At 38.1% G+C, this 16,818-nt stretch overlaps 1 protein-coding gene across 1 annotated transcript in view; it reads left to right on the forward strand.

Moving 5' to 3' along the window:
* LOC127435466 (astrotactin-2-like) overlaps positions 1-16,818 on the forward strand; it is a 716,076-nt gene that overhangs the window by 269,971 nt on the left and 429,287 nt on the right. The window contains exon 4 of the mRNA XM_051688999.1: positions 4,277-4,429. Within this exon, the coding sequence (XP_051544959.1) occupies positions 4,277-4,429 (153 nt within the window). The remainder of the gene's footprint in view (positions 1-4,276; positions 4,430-16,818) is intronic.

A 16,818-nucleotide genomic window follows, 5' to 3' on the forward strand; every position in this document is an offset into this window, starting at 1 on the left:
TCGTAGCCAGCGCACCAGGCCATCACGTAACCTTCCCCAATGATCTTATGAGCATCGAACGGTCCTTCGGGAACAAGTCGACTGCCCAACAAATAGGGACAGGCTGGCCCAGCTGTGGCCTCTTTTCCTCTTTTTTCTCCCCAAAAAGGGTGGAATTTGTTAACCGACTGGGGGCCATAATTGTCTACGTGTGGGGGGGGGGACACTGCTGAGACCACACCCTGCCCAGAGAAGGGAGGGGGTATTTCGAGTGGAAATAAGTCACATGGTCTTACCGAGTTTTGTCAGAAGTATGTCATGTGGAGAAGTCACCTGGTAGGTCCTACCCGAGGGAGGAGGAGTTTCTACAAGCATGGTGACCGGGGGCAGAGGGGCCTCTGCCCAAGGAAGACGCACCAACAGGGAAACGATTTAGTGGAAGATATATCACATGGGGTCACCTATGGGGAACCAGTGCATGTGGAGCACCTACCCCAGTACAGGGCTTAGTTAGCACATATACTGGGCCGGCAGTGAGTTTCTCCGCAAACTCGTCTACCACAGGGCTAAGGAGGAAAATCATCCAGGGATCACAACTTGTGAACACGACTGGGAGTCAAAGGTGCATGTCTTCACCTCATGGGAGAGGAAAGGCGCTATATGCAAGCAGTATACCTGGCCAGCTGTCCCGAAATGTACCTGTTCAGACCTGACAACACACGGGATGAAACCGGCTCAACCCGGAGATTATAGAACCTCGCAAAGGTGTTGGGTGTCACCCAACCCCCTGCTCTGCAGATGTCTGCCAAAGAGGTGCCACTGGTCAGGGCCCAGGAGGCCGCTACATTCATAGTAGAGTGCTTGCAGGTTCACCACCTGATCCTTAAACAGGGTCGTGGGAACCTTGGGCACATAGCCCGGTCGGGGTCTCAGGATCACGTGAGAGTAGCCCGGACCGAACTCCAGGCATGTTTCACTGACAGAGAACACCTGCAGGTCCGCTACCCTCTTAATGGAAGTGAGCGCAGTCAGGAGGGCAGTCTTCAAAGAGAGTGCCTTAAGCTCAGCTGACTCCAGGGGCTCGAAGGGGGCTCCCCGTAGACCCCAAAGGACTACAGAGAGGTCCCATGAGGGGATGAGATGCGGTCTGGAGGGATTCAACCTCCTAGCGCCTCTCAGGAACCTGATGATCAGTTCGTGCTTCCCTAAGGACTTACCATCCACTGTGTTGTGGTGTGCCGCTATAGCGGCTACATACACCTCCAAGGTGGAGGGGGACAGCCGCCCCTCCAGCCTCTCCTGCAGGAAGGAAAGCACCGATCCGACTGCGCATCTCTGGGGGTCTTCATGTCAGGAAGAACATCACTTAGCGAACAGACGCCACTTCAAAGCATGCAGGCACCTCATAGAGGGAGCCCTAGCCTGAGTGATCGTGTCTACCACCGTGGGTGGAAGGCCACTTAGGTCTTCCGTGTCCCGTCCAAGGGCCAGATGTGGAGATTCCAGAAGTCTGGTCACGGATGCCAGATGATGCCCCATCCCTGAGATAGAAGGTCCTTCCTCAAGGGAATTCGCCAGATTGGGGTGGGGGGGCTGTCACGAGGAGCTTGAGGTCCGAGAATCATGTCTGGGTGGGCCAGTAGGGTGCTACTAGGACGACATGCTCCTCGTCCTCCCTGACCTTGCACAGGGTCTGTGCAAGTAGGCTCACTGGGGGAAATGCATATTTGCATAGTCCAGGGGGCCAGCTGTGTGCCAGCGTGTCTATATCGAGGGGTGCCTCGGTCAGGGTGTGCCAAAGCGGGCAGTGGGAGGATGCCTGGGAAGCAAACAGGTCTACCTGTGCTTGACTGAATCGACTCCAGATCAGCTGGACCACCTGGGGGTGGAGTCTCCACTCTCCCCTGAATGTAACCTGTCATGACAGCGTGTCTGCTGCAGTGTTGAGGTCTCCCGGGATGTGAGTGGCTCGTAGAGACTTGAGGCACTGCTGACTCCAGAGGATGAGACGGCGGGCGAGTTGTGACATGCAATGGGAGCATAGACCGCTGATGGTTGATGTATGCTACTGTCACCGTGTTGTCCGTCCAGACCAACATGTGCTTGCCCTGGATCAATGGCCGCAAACCTATCTTGATGCCGGACACTCACTAAAATGCATTTTTGAGTCAGATTTTGAATAGGAATCTGTGCAAGGCCCAGTTCAGAACTTGCAGGTCCAAGATTGGCCGCATCCCACTGCCTTTCTTCGGTAAGATGAACTAAGTGCTGTAAAACCCTTTCTTCATCTCGGCTGGAGGGACAGGCTCTATCGCGTCCTTGCGCAGAAGGGTCGCAATCTCTGCACGCAAGGTAGTGGCGCTCTCGCCCTTTACCGAGGTGAAGTGGATGCCGCTGAACCTGGGCGGGCGCCTGGCAAACTGAATCGCGTAGCCGAGTCAGACAGTCCGGGTCAGCAATTGTGACGGGTTGGAAAGCGCAAGCCACACGTCCAAACTCCGAGCGAGGGGGACCAAGGGGATAATCACGTCGGACGTACCGGCAAGTGAGGCCTCATGGTTGGGCGGAGCCTAAGTCGTCACATCATGGGGGCTCGAGCCCCGTGGCCGTGCTGAGTCCAGGGACATCGAAGCACTTACCTGGCTCCTGATACCCACCAAAAGATTGGTCGAGGAGTGGGGAGGAGGAACATCGTCTCCGCAATCTGTCGGAGCCAACCCTGTGTGGGCATGTTTGTGCCACAGCTGGGCACGCGGGGGCAGGGGGTCCTCTGCTGGAGTGCCAAACCTCCGAAAATGGGACGGTGGACGGTAGTCATGACGACGGCGTGCACACCTGACATGTGACCCAGAGAACAAGGAAACCACTCTTTTGTTAAAGTTTTGGGTACCGCAGCCTCTTGGGCATGCAGCAAAATATTTAAAAAAATGTTCTCCTCCCGGCCCTCCACCGGGGGATGGAGTGGTCTGTCTACCAGCTCTGTAGAAGTGGATCTCCTAGTCCCTGGGTCGCCCGTCTCAGGGGCGCTTCGAAGTCTTCCTAGGGTTCTTGGCGGCCGGCCGTGAGACGGGAGATCGTGGCCGTCAGAAGCGGAGAGATAACGACCACAACCAGGAATAACACACAAACAGAAAGGCATCTTTAAAAAGACGTTCCATGTGTGCCATTCTTTTTTGAATAAAAATATACTGTTTTTAGAATATACTCTTTTTGTTATTCTGCTAAAGCGCCCAGGGGCGTTCTCTGCACTCCACGGGTGCAGAGGGGGAGAAGCCGCTGAAATGCGCCGTAAAATCCAGCAGATGAGGTGAATGAACTCGTGGATGAATTCAGCATCAATGAATAGAACCACTCGGCTCCGAAGATAAAATCTGAATGAGTGGTTGCATACCAGCTCCTATTATACCCGTATGTTTGGGGGAGTTGCATGCAAATTCCACTCGCCAATTCCCATTGGCCTTTTTTCAAAGATCAGAGGAGTTTAGGGCTCCCAAGAGTGACATCGACACAACGTCGAGTGAGTGACAGATAGGAAACCTACCTCCCTACCCTAAACCTTAACCTAAACCTAAACAATAGTGTCAGAAAAAGCAAATGTAAAATAAAAAAATAAACACAATTGCTGATGCATTTTGTGGTGCTTATTTGACACTTTCTCCTCAGGACTCATAAACCAGACCTTTGCATCGCAAGTGCAATGCATTGTTTTTCTATGAGTTTCCAAATGGGATCAAACAAGCTTGTAAATGTAGTCAGTTATGTAATGTGAACGCTAAAATGTGTCCCAACAAAGTAACTTAAATACTTAGTAATGAAATTACTTTGCCCCTGACAGATCTGTTCTTTCAAATTTGGCGATTTTGGGCATTTTTTTCCTACTTTTCCAAACTACTTGGACCCTGATAATTGCCGCTTGCAGCTACATTTCTTCCTAAAATCTGCACGAGAGCAATCTCTGCTTTCTTAAAGTATGCATGTTCATGTTAAGAAAAAGATGGTATGTGGAGATATTGGACAGTGGAAGACAGTAAAGGGGAGTGTTTTATAGACAGGACAAATGAATTGATGGAGATAACTCATATGCCCTTATTTCTCTTTTAAAGACAAAACGTTTACTGAGTAAATCATCTCACACCATATATGCTCATTTATCCTTTCTATACAGAAATAGATATTCATGACTACAGCATTTTATTCTCATGTAGTAAATCACACGTTGCCCTCTAAAGCCTTTCAGCAGAGGTGTGTGTGTAGTCTGTGTCTCACGGGTTTGTGTGTATGTGTGTGTTTGTTTCAGTGTTAAACCCGGATCAGGAGAGCGTCGAGGCCCTGATGCAGCGGTTTAAAGAGAGTTTCCGCATCACTAACACCAGTATGGAGATAACACACTTCCAGAATGTTACACACAGCTCCTCCACCAGCCGGAAGAGAGGACAAGCTCACACCAGAGGTTTGATATGCATGAATCCATATACACACATGTATATACAGTACACACAAACACCGAAAATCTCCTCATGTTGGAGCTGTGGTATAGCGGTAAGAATGTCTCTGACATGTTGAGCCTTGGTGCTCATTTGGGTAAAATTTGTTTGAGTACGGCAACATGTCCTGATCTTATTCTGACCACTCTCTCCCCCTATAAATTGCTGTTACTCTTTGCTATGAGTGTCAAATAAAGAGTAAAACTAAAAACTTAAGTATATATATATATATATATATACACACATACACACTGGTGGCCAAAGGTTTGGAATAATGTACAGATTTTGCTGTTTCAGAAGGAAATTGTTACTTTAATAACAAAGTGGCATTTAACTGATCACAAAATATAGTCAGGACATTACTTATGTAAATAACAGCAACTTTCTCTAGAAACTCATCAGTCAATCATTGTTTTGAGGAACGAAGGCTATACAATGCTTGAAATTACAATAATATGAAGATTTCATACAAAGGTGTACACTACAGTCTTCAAAGACAAAGGACAACTGGCTCTAACAAGGACAGAAAGAAATGTGGAGTGCCAGATGTACAACTAAACAAGAGAATAAATACATCAGAGTCTCTAGTTTAAGAAAAAGCCACTTTTGAAACAGAAAAACCAAAAGAAAAGGTTAGAGTGGGCAAAAAAAAAAACACAGACATTGGACAACAGATAATTGGAAAAGAGTGTTATAGATCTTAACCCCATTGAGCTTTTGTGGGATCAGCTAGACTGTAAGGTGTTTGAGAAGTGCCCGACAAGACAGCCACATCTATGGCAAGTGCTACAGGAAGCGTGGGGTGAAATGTCACCTGAGTATGTGAACAAACTGACAGCTAGAATGCCTGAATTCTTTTTTTTTTTTCAAATTGTGATAGTAATTTTTCACATTATTAATATCCTGACTATACATTGTGATCAGTTGAATGCCACTTTGGTGAATAAAAGTACCAATTTCTTTCCATAAGAGCAAAATCTGTAAATTATTCCAAACTTTTGTTATCTTTACTAGTTTCAACTAATTGTAATACTTTACATTTATGTTCCCTTTATAAAGTGGTTTATTAATGACTAATAAGTCATTTACAAATGCATCATAAATCATTAATATGCGGTAATAACAATATTAATTAGAAGGGTGAAATTCATGCAATACTTGCCAAATAGTGAGCATTTAAATGTTTAATATATACACTTATTCATACTTTTATATTAATCAAAAACCTAAAATTCCCTAGTTTTTGATTTGTCACAATGCAGCAAAGATATATTATTATGGTGAGATTGCAAAGAGGGATTACAAGAATGTAATGTCTTGACTCACTTGTGTTGTCACTTTCATTGTCATGTTGATGTCATAAGAATGATGCTATTTGTAGTGCTGTCCCAACTTAACTAGTTCTAGTTACCTAAAGTCCTCTGCAAAAACACTTTTCAGCTCTTTATGCTCATTCACAGCAGATATCATCTAATAAAGCCTGATGACCATTAACCATACTCAACTTTATGTACAGGTTTCTAATGCTGGCAACTCCTTAATAAATGTTTCGTATGCGTCCACTATACATTACATTTACATAGGTTACTAATGTTGATTAAGTGTTATTAAGCATTTATAGCATGTGATGAAAACTGGTTTACTATTTGTCAAGTATTTCATGACAGTCGATAATAAATAAATAAATAAATAAATTATATATATATATATATATATATATATATACATATATATATATATATATATATATATATATTATTTTTTTTTTTTTTTTTTTTTTTTTAATTACAAAAACAATTGTTTTATTATAAATAACACATATTAATTATTTATTTAAAAAATAACATTTGTTCCCATCATCCGTATTTGAAAGGACAAAAACTACTTTTGAATTGTCATTGAATTAAAGGACTGCTTGGTCATACAGCTTGTTTTCCATACAGATGAGGAACAGTTTGAAATAATAATTCAAGTGATTTCAGTTAAATAACAACAATAATAATAAAATAAAAACTAACTTCACAACATATGGCAATGATGGACAGGGATGCAGTCTCACTTTCTGGTAAAAAAAATATAAAAAAGTTAGGGTTTCAGACAGTTAATTCCTAATAGAAAACTACTCTAAAACTTCTAATGTTGTATATATGTTGTATATATTGTTAATTATCATCTCACTTAAAGCTTTGGATTTAATAGAACATAAGATATTCTTGAAATAAGAAATATCCTGTATCTTTACTATTATTATTATTATTATTATTATTATTATTATTATTATGTTATTTTTTTATTGTGGGACTACAGTTTGAACTAATTTGGTGTGTGAATGGTCCGTATTAGTATGAATAAGTGTAGCTATTATGCATTTATAACATGTAAGTATTGCATTTTTATTCAGACTTTTATAACTGTATATCAATGATTCATAATGCATTTGTAAATTACTTATTAGTCATTAGTTAACCTCTTTAAAAACCATTAACAAACGGAACATTAAAGTAAAGTGTTACAGGAAAAAATCACTTACAGTGCACAGTATACTCACTACATAGAAATAGTCTGTGGTACTGTGTCATTCTGATCATAGCAAACCACAAAGTGAATAAAAGTAAACAAAGTGACATTTCCAGATTGTGAGATTCTTTTCAAGAAATCAAAAAGCTTTGGGGTTAATCTACCAAAATCAAAATTCATACTATAATTCAAAGCGACATTCATATGTGTGGTGAAAACTAGCAGAACATATAAACATTCCTTCCCATTATACCCTCTGCTGAGACGCAATTTTCCACTATGACTCTCCACCCTGAAATTAAACCTGCGTGTTCAGAGGAATGAATGAGTCGTCTGCCGCCACAGCTCTAAAAGAGTGAGTTGTGAAAGTAATCCATTTTAGCCTTAATTTTTAAACTCCTCACTGCAGCATGCACAAACACACTGGCTGGCTTGAAATAAAATATTTTTCAAGACCTTTAATTACTGCCCACAAAAAGTGTTTCCTCAGCATAAAACGAGTTTTTTCTTTTTTTTTTTCTCTGCATCCATTGAGGATAACAAACAGCTAATGGGATGGGCTCAGCCGCTGAACTAGAACTCAGTTAAGCCGAGAGGAAACACGAGTGCATCGGGCCACTGCAAGCTGATTAGGCTTTTCGAGAAATAAAAAGGAACCAAATGAATCGAATGTGATGTCAAATATTACATGAGATAGGGCATCAGTATGTTACATTAAGACTATTGCGCCTGACGCAGCATTTTGTGGCGTGAATTGCTCATTTTCTCTCCTTGCTTCTGCTTTTGCTTTCCTGACAATTCCCACAGCGCATTTGCATGGATTTACATGCAGGGTAGTCTCTTAAGATGATTAAGACTCAAAAAGGTTGAGGGAGGGGAGCTGCTTGTGCCAATTTCACGGCGAAAAAAAAGCCAGTCAGACATGTCCTCAGCTGGTGAGAAAGTTCTCGAAGCTTGTGTAAAGGTTTTAAGAATCTCTTCTCCCAAATGAACATATTGTCATCTTTGTCTCACCCTCTTGTTTTTCCAAACTTGTATGATTTTCTCTCTTCCGTGGAGCAGAGGAGTCAATTCAAGTCCATTTGTTTTTAAAGCACTTTTCCAACCTGGTCTCATAGAATGAATGTTACTCTATATAAATTTTTGCAAATTGACTTGTTAATGCCACTCTCTACATTTTGCTGCAATTTCCTGATAAAATGAACACTAGGGGTGCTACAACAACTGTGTGGTTTAATCATTGTCACACAAATTATGAGTACAATTGCTGATTTTGATTTGATAAAAATGTATTTTTCACACTGTTACTCACCCCCCGCAATGTTATGATATCAAAACACTTTTAATTTAATGCATGATTTGAAAAACGATACATTTAACACTTGTATTACAAACACATCTACATATACACACTTATTCCAGTGTGATAAAGCGTTGGACTTTGGGCTTGATGGCCGCGGTTCGAGTCCAGCCAAAGATGCATGAAAGTGAAAGTGGTGTAGACACAACACAAATTGATGTGGTTGCTTCAGTTTATGTGTGTTTTCTTTTTCTTTTCTTTTTTTTTTATTTTTTTATTTCAAATTTGCATTTTAAAACACTATTGGTTAGGGTTAGGTGCTGGTTAAGGGTTAGGGATGTGCTGAAGCCGAATACCTTATTCGGATAATCACTTCAAAACGAATAACGGATTCATATGAATAATATACAAAAAATATTTGTATGACTGACTATCTAAAAAGCACAAGGATAAAGCAACATTTTAAATAAACATATCCAAAATTACAACGAATTTATGAATCTGCGCAGCCAATATTTCTAAAGTGTAAACCTTATGAATGACAATGTGCAGGTTGTGATTTCAGATCAGATGAGTGCAGTCTCGACTCTGTTTGTGGTCTCTGTTAATTGTGCGTGTCTGGAGTTTATCAAGTGTAACATTAACTGAGATATGACATCATATACATGTTCCACTTCTTGAAATGTCTATGTTAATGTATCACACGATTCACACATGATTCTTTTGTATTTATTTATAGCCTAATCCTGAGCGCAATGTTAAATTCCTGATTTGAAGTGATTTAACGTTGGAGCTCGTCTTTCCGTCTTTTAAAGTGCACCACATTTATATTCACTTTAGCGATTAAGGATATTATCCTTTTTAAGACTTTATTCTGAAAAAAGTTTAAATGCTCCATAAAGGTTCAAATGATCCATATAGTGTTCATCTATTCAGAATATTCCTCCTTATGTAAAATGAAGAAACTGAAACATGCTCTGTCTTTTTTCTTCTTCTTCTTTAAACTGTGCTAAATTTGACAATTTTAAGTGTTCTTGAGCTCTATATAAATTTAACGGTAACACTTTACAATAAAGTACCATTTGTTAACATTAGTAAATGCATTAGATATCATGAATAATTCTGTCACCGAGCATTTTTTCCTGCATTTTTGTCATCCACTAAAATGACTCATGAAACCAAAAAGCTCAGGCAGAACAGTCTATTTTTATTGAACATAATTTCTTTACTCACTGAAAACTGCATATAGACATACGCGTTCTACGGCATGCCTTGAGGGGATAAATACACCATTACACACTTTCACAAGGTAAAGTTACTCCATGAATCACATACTAAACTCACACTTTTACCATTGTTTATGCTCATGCGGTACTTCTGTTGTTATTTTGGTGAGTGCAGGGAATCAGAGAGAGAGAGAGAGTTGCAGTGAGTCAGTATGTTTGTCAACATGCTACCATTTTTAATCGGCAAGTGTGTCAACTCTGAATGAAGAGAGCGAGATCTCAGCAAAACAGTCTGCTAGTGTGACAGTCTTGGTCAAAATCAAGTTGACTGGAGTCTGCTAGTGTGACACTAGCTTTACTAGACTTAAAAGAACCAATGATGTTTGGTGTCATTGATGTAAGTATAGACAGAACACGCTTTTTTCATCAATTTTGTATACTGCTGAGGGGACAGTTCTGGTCTGTTCGTCACACAAAGCTATCGCATGACCAAGGTTGTGGAGTAATGAAATACATGTAACGGGATTACGTATTTAAATACAAAATATAAGTAACTCTGTTCCACTACAGTTACAGTTTAAATCATTGGTAAATAGAATACAGTTACATTCAAAAAGTATTTTGATTACTCAAGAGATTACTTTGCATTTTACTGTCATTTGTTTTATTTAATATTTAGTCCTTTCAAATGGAAAACATTTAATATTAATTATGCGATCCAAAGTGCATTTGAACAACAGTGAAACACTTTCTTATGATGTGTTACATTCATATGAGCAGACAGAGCATGTAAGTTTGGAGCAGAAGAAATTACGCTGAGCTAAAATTCTATTTCTAGCCATTTTACATGTACATGTTACCAGGCACGATCATATTTTTGTATCAAGAAAATTCACGTTGGATCATAATTCATTTTTTTCTAGTAAGACCTTTGATATTAGGGCAAAAATCATATTCTTGATACTATTTTTTGTATTGTTTTCCTGTAAAAATATCTAAAAATACTTAAAAGATTATCAATTAGATATATCTTGTTTTAGAAACAACACTGCATAAGATATTTAGGTTTTTCAGAGAATGTATTTTTAACATGTGTATTTTGTCTTACTGTACTGGCAGAGTTTTTATAGTCAAAACAAGTGAAAAAATCTACCAGTGCTGAAGAAGTAATCCAAAGTATTTAGTATACGTTACTGACCTTGAGTTATCTAACGGAATATGTTACAAATGACATTTTACAGCATGTATTCTGTAATCTGTAGTGGAATACATTTCAAAAGTAACCCTCCCAACCCTGCGCATGACTTCAACAGACTTGGAGTATATTGCATGATTCATAGAATACGTTTTTGGGTTAAGATGCTTTCTTTCTCCATTTTGGATTGAATGGAAAAGAGCAACATGAACACTTTATTTACATCTCCTTTTGCGTGCCATATGGGTTTGGAACAAGAGGGTGAGTAAATAATGTCAGAATTGTAATTTTTGAGAAACGTATCCTTTTAGAACTGGGTTGTTAGAGTTTAATTTCCTCATTGCAGTAAGCTTCGTTAAGTTCAAAGTGAGAAGGTTCCTGGAGTCAATTAATTTCTCCATCACGGATCCGTAAAACTATTCAATCAGAGTTATCTTCCAAAACAAGACAAGACAGCAAGGGAATTCTCCTCTGGTGTCAGTATGGTAAGCATCTTGGCAGGCACAGTTATGAAGCATCTCTTTGACAGTGATTACCTATGCTAATGTGACCTGTGCCACCACAGGGCAGCTGCCGTGGAACGTGACAGAGAGTGCCATCTGTGTCCAGAACCGAGAGGTCTGACACAAGCCCTAATACTCCTGACACTAATTATTCATGGCCTCTCTGATGGACTGTAGAAAGGAATCATGGGATAGTTGGCTGCAGACACAAGGATGTTATTTGGTTAGGCCTCTCAATATTTGATGTCATTTTAGATTGATTAGTTTTGATAGGAAATGGCTTTAAAACAAAGTTGTTATTTGGAGGGCTGGTGCTACTATAAGCGGACAAATGAAGTGCCTCACACAAGCATATTCTTCCTCTGTCATTAAAGAAATTCAGTTAAATGTAACCCTAAGGGTTAGGGGTTAACCTTAACCCTAACCCTAACCCACAATCAAATATAAACTGAACCGATCTGAGCTGCGTTACCCAAAAGCATCTTTAGCCTATAGATCGTAGAAACCATTGGCACCAATGGATTCTACGATCAACTTAAGCTTGCAATTCTTTTGGGGAATGCAGCCCAGAGCTGTTGACAAAGCACCAAGTTTATGACCACATTTGACAAATGTCTTCTCCTGTGTGTACTGTATATAGTATACCATACAGGTATGTAACACCACATGACTACAGTGACATTTCATTTTAAAGGATGATGCATTGTAGATATTGCATGCAGTTCTGTTGAAATGCTTTCCTGCTTGTAGAAATGATATGAACTATGTGAAATATGCGGAATAAAATTCTGCCAAAAATGTTCATTTTGGCATTTATTTACTCATTTGTCAGTGATTATAATTCTGTATTGATGATGTCGAAAGCAATTGATTCTCTTGTGTGTGATAACCCAACACGACATGGTAAATTTGAAGATGGGGTAATGCAAATCAAATATTATCTGTCATTATAACATGTTTGATTGATGCAAAACATGAAAGTAGCTTCAACTGGAAAATGCGGACTTGTTTTGACACCAAATGCCTCTGGCTTTTGTGTCTCATGACCAGTGGTGGGTTTAATCTGATTACAGAGTATTAGTTCCTGTAATCTAACAACTTTTTAAGACAAAAAAGTAATGAAAAGCATTAAAATTCTTGCAATCAGATTCCAGTTACTGGCTTTCAATTAAGTTAATTGCTTTGAAGTACATTACTTGGGTTAGAAATATTTCTACAACAATTCTAAAACATAGGTTATATATTCATATGTATGTCTGTTTATATATATATATATATATATATATATATATATATATATATATATATATATATATATATATATATATATATATATATATATTAATTTTTTTTAATTTTTTTTTATGAGCTTGACAGAGCCCCTGGTCACTATATACTTTCACATTCGCATTCAATGGAAGAAGCAAATTCATTCAGATTTGGAACATGAGGATGGGTAAATGATGAAAGAATGTTCATTTTGTGAGCTATTCAAGCTTAGATCAGAGAAAAATTGCTCTAGTTTGTCAAATTGCTCTTGCAGTTTAATTTGATGTTTCTCCTTTTTGCAAAGTAATTTTCACTCAATCACTCGACTCTCAGCTCATCTGCATGCACCATTGTGAGCTCTCTCTCTCTCTCTCTCTCTCTCTCTCTTTCTATCTCTCTCTCTCTCTCTCTCTCTCTCTCTCTCTCTCTCTCTCTCTTTCTCTCTCTTTGAACTGTAATGTGGTCTGCAATCCTGAAGCATGGGCCGGAAAGCATTTGCAAAAGCACAAAGTTGCATTTGACCAACACCAATTTTTGTTTGTAACATGTATTATTACAGAAAAAGTGTCTAGAATTATGGACAGATGGAGGAGGGGTTGTTTGAAATATATTATTTTCGATGCAGGGTGTAATTACAAACAGTTAAACTATTTGTTTGTGCATTTATTAAGTAACTACATTTCAAACATAAACAAAATGTGTGTATTTGTGGATTGTATTAAGCACTTTCATTGCACTGCATCAATTTCAGATGCTACATACCCACGTGGCTAGATATTAAATAAAATATTTAAAATCAGACCGCTTAGACCACTCTTTAAATAATAAGTAAATTACGCATTAGTTATTGATTTTGGCTAAAGGGTGATGAAAAATCCAGTAATCATGTTATCAATACAAAAATACAAATGTAAATATAATTTGATTACGCATATTGTAGTGGTTTAAATCCTTTTGACTTGCCACTTTGGAGACTGAGAATATTGTGTTTTTGACTCACAGTGGAAAAAATAAATAATGTTATGTCCAGATGGTAGGGTTTGTTAAAGTAGTCCACCAAATTTATTTAGAAAGAAGTTTTACAACTGCAATTAGATTATGTTAAAAAATAAATAAATAAATAAAAGTGCATAAGCACGTGGTCAAAAGACCATGTGCTCCATTCTCAACCACACCCCCATCATGGCATGGATTCCTTTTATTGAATGGCTTGAACTGCAAAACAAACATTACATCATAAAAAAAATAAAAAATAAAAAAAATAAAAAAACTGACACCATAATTATAAGTCATTATTTATGTCACAAATATATGCACCAAAAATAGATAATTGATATATATTGATATATGCATATTACTGTAATGTCTTGACTCACTCATTTTGTCACTTTCACTGTCAAGTTGATGTCAAAAGAATGGTGCAATGAGTGCTGTCCCAACTTACCTAGTTCTAGTTACCTAAAGTCCTCTGCAAAAACACTTTTCAGCTCTTCATGCTCATTCACAGCAGATATCATATAATAACGCCTGATGACCATTAAACCATACTCAACTTTATGTACATAGGTTACTAATATTGGAAACTCCTTAATAAATGCATGTTTATGCACTCCTTAAATATGCATGTTGTTATTACCACATTTTAATGATTTATAATGCTTTTGTAACCGGATAAATAGCCATTAATGAACCCCTTTATAATTCTTTAATATGCCTGTCATTATTATTAAATTATAATCTGATTAGGATTATTTTATCTATCTTGATTATTTATTATTGTGCACTACAAATTTCAGTCACATTTTATTGTCCAAATAAGGGAATTTTAAGTGAATATATAAATGACATGAAGGGCACATTTGTGTCTCATTCAAATGAACTCTGACCGACTCTCTGACCCGCACAATGGACTGAGCTCCTGAAGAGCGCGTGAACATTAACCGCTTCTGAAGCACTGTGATGCACGCCCCGTCTGTGGACATTCACACCAAACTCCCGCAAATATATATATATATATATATATATATATATATATATATATTTTATTCTTTATTTTTTTGTGAGGATTTTGATAGTGATCGCAAAGTGCTTCGGTTTCATTAACATTTAACTTTCGTGTAATGGCAAATATTCTTGGTCGTTTCTGGCACATGCATGCAATTTAAAGGACACGCAGGGATACAGAGGAGGAGATTCCCACTTACTCTATTTTTGTGGTGATGAGCGAATGAAGAAACATATTTTCAAATACACACAGAATCTCAAAGGTCTTCCTTCATGCGAAATGGTGGGTTTAATCAGACAGCATTAAAATAATGTGTGAAAGTGAAGAATTTAGGACAGCAATGTTTTACCCTTCTGAGACCCCTGCGTGACTGTTGTGCAATTTTCTATTTCCCTTTTTGATTGATAACCAATAGCACCTAATAAAAAAAATAAAAAAATAATCTAGAGAAAATATTTTTCCTAAAAATGTATGTCCACATGTGGACAGCGGGACTAAGTTGTTAAATTTTAAATAATACTATAGAAAGTCAGATTTTTTTTCATCAGATAGTTTATTCCAGGAGTGTTGGTTATTCGGTCCTAATTTCCACATATGTGGACATCATCTTGATCAGCACGCTGACGTGTGAAAAATGAATGGATTTTTTAAAGTGGCATATCAAATGAAAATAGAGACTCTAGTCTTTACAACCAAATATGTTTCAATCCAAAAACATTAAAAGGTTTCTTAACAGAGGCACTTTTGTTGGTGTTGCACCAGTAATAGCGCTTCCTGGAAATCAATGTCATGCTGTTATCACATGACGCGGTGCGCCAGAAGTTTAACCCTTAAATAACAGAGTAGTGTCTTGTGAACAGTATTCAGTCAGTTTTAATTCATATAAATTATGCGTTGCGTATAGGGAAGCCAAAATACAATGTCCACACATGTGGACGCAGCGTCACACAAGGATAATATAATATATATTACAATATAATATAATATAATCACAAGTTCCATCATTACCAACATACTGTAGTTTCAATGAACATTCACAAACAGCATCGCAAAGTTGTGTGGTTGGAACTGCAGCTCTCCACTTGTGGTTAGAAGCATAGTTCCTATTTAGTTTGTGGTGTCAATGTCATTTGACTTTGCTGAGGCTTCTATATCTTTCATTCCATATATATTTTCAGTCATTTCACACAAACACACACACATACATACACACATACACACATACACACCATTGACTGATTTTATAGGCATTTTGTAGCACAGTAATGCATACTTCTTTTTCAGTAAAAGCGAAGAAATTAGTTACACTGTATGCATGTGTGCATTTGTGTTTGTGCAGACTGGTGCATACACACACTCCCACACTGTACAGATTGCATATGTATGCACAAATAGCCATGAGTGATGACACAACGTGCCTCAGCAGGTTTATAATTAGAGTGTCACTCTGGCCTCGGTGGTCCGGTTGGGCCGAGATGAGCTGGAATAAACAACACCCACCAGTTACAAACACATCTAAATAAGTAAATACATAAATCTCACTCAATTAAGAAGAGGTGGAGCTAAACCTGCCTTTATTTTGTGTGCAAAATCAGTCTGTTCCTCCTCAGTACATTTATTAGATGTGTTTGCTAAGGCAAGCATCACTTTTACTATTGCTCATACACAAGGGTTTAGTCATTTTAACCCCTAAAAAGGATTATGTATCCTGGAAAACGCAATCATTTAAGGGGATGAAGGGAGAAGCAATGAGTGAAAGAGCCAGATTTCTGTAAAAGTAATTGAAAAGTTGGTCCCAGCAAATACTGAGGTCATGTGACTTTGTATACAATTCTGGAATCAACCTACTTTTTATTTATTTATTTATTTATTTTTAAAACTGTCTTTTCAATGTTATTTTTATGAGTTAGACAAGTTGAAAAAAAAAATAATATAAAGTAATGTATATTAACTATAAATATCTGACCAAAATTACAAGTGTCACTGTAAATCTGCAGTACTGCTTTACATACATTTATATTTTTGTTCAGTTTCATTCACTTACCTAAAATAACTACAAGTGAGATTTTTCAGTGTGAAATATGTTTGTATAAACCTACTTTTGCTGTAAATTCAGTAATCACGTACTGCATTTGTCCTTCGGTTTTAGTACATTTAAAGTATGCGTCATGCAAACAATAAAAATAGCAACAACAAAATAGGAAATATGATTTTCATCATATTACTGATTTATTTATTGCACAATAACATCACATTGATGCATTAAACACTAACAAGCACAAGTTTGCAAAACATAATGCTCACTAGCAAAATATAAATGAGAAATTAGTCTGAAAATTT

The sequence above is a fragment of the Myxocyprinus asiaticus genome, chromosome 4 (genome assembly GCF_019703515.2).
Source record: "Myxocyprinus asiaticus isolate MX2 ecotype Aquarium Trade chromosome 4, UBuf_Myxa_2, whole genome shotgun sequence".
Lineage (NCBI taxonomy): Eukaryota > Metazoa > Chordata > Actinopteri > Cypriniformes > Catostomidae > Myxocyprinus > Myxocyprinus asiaticus.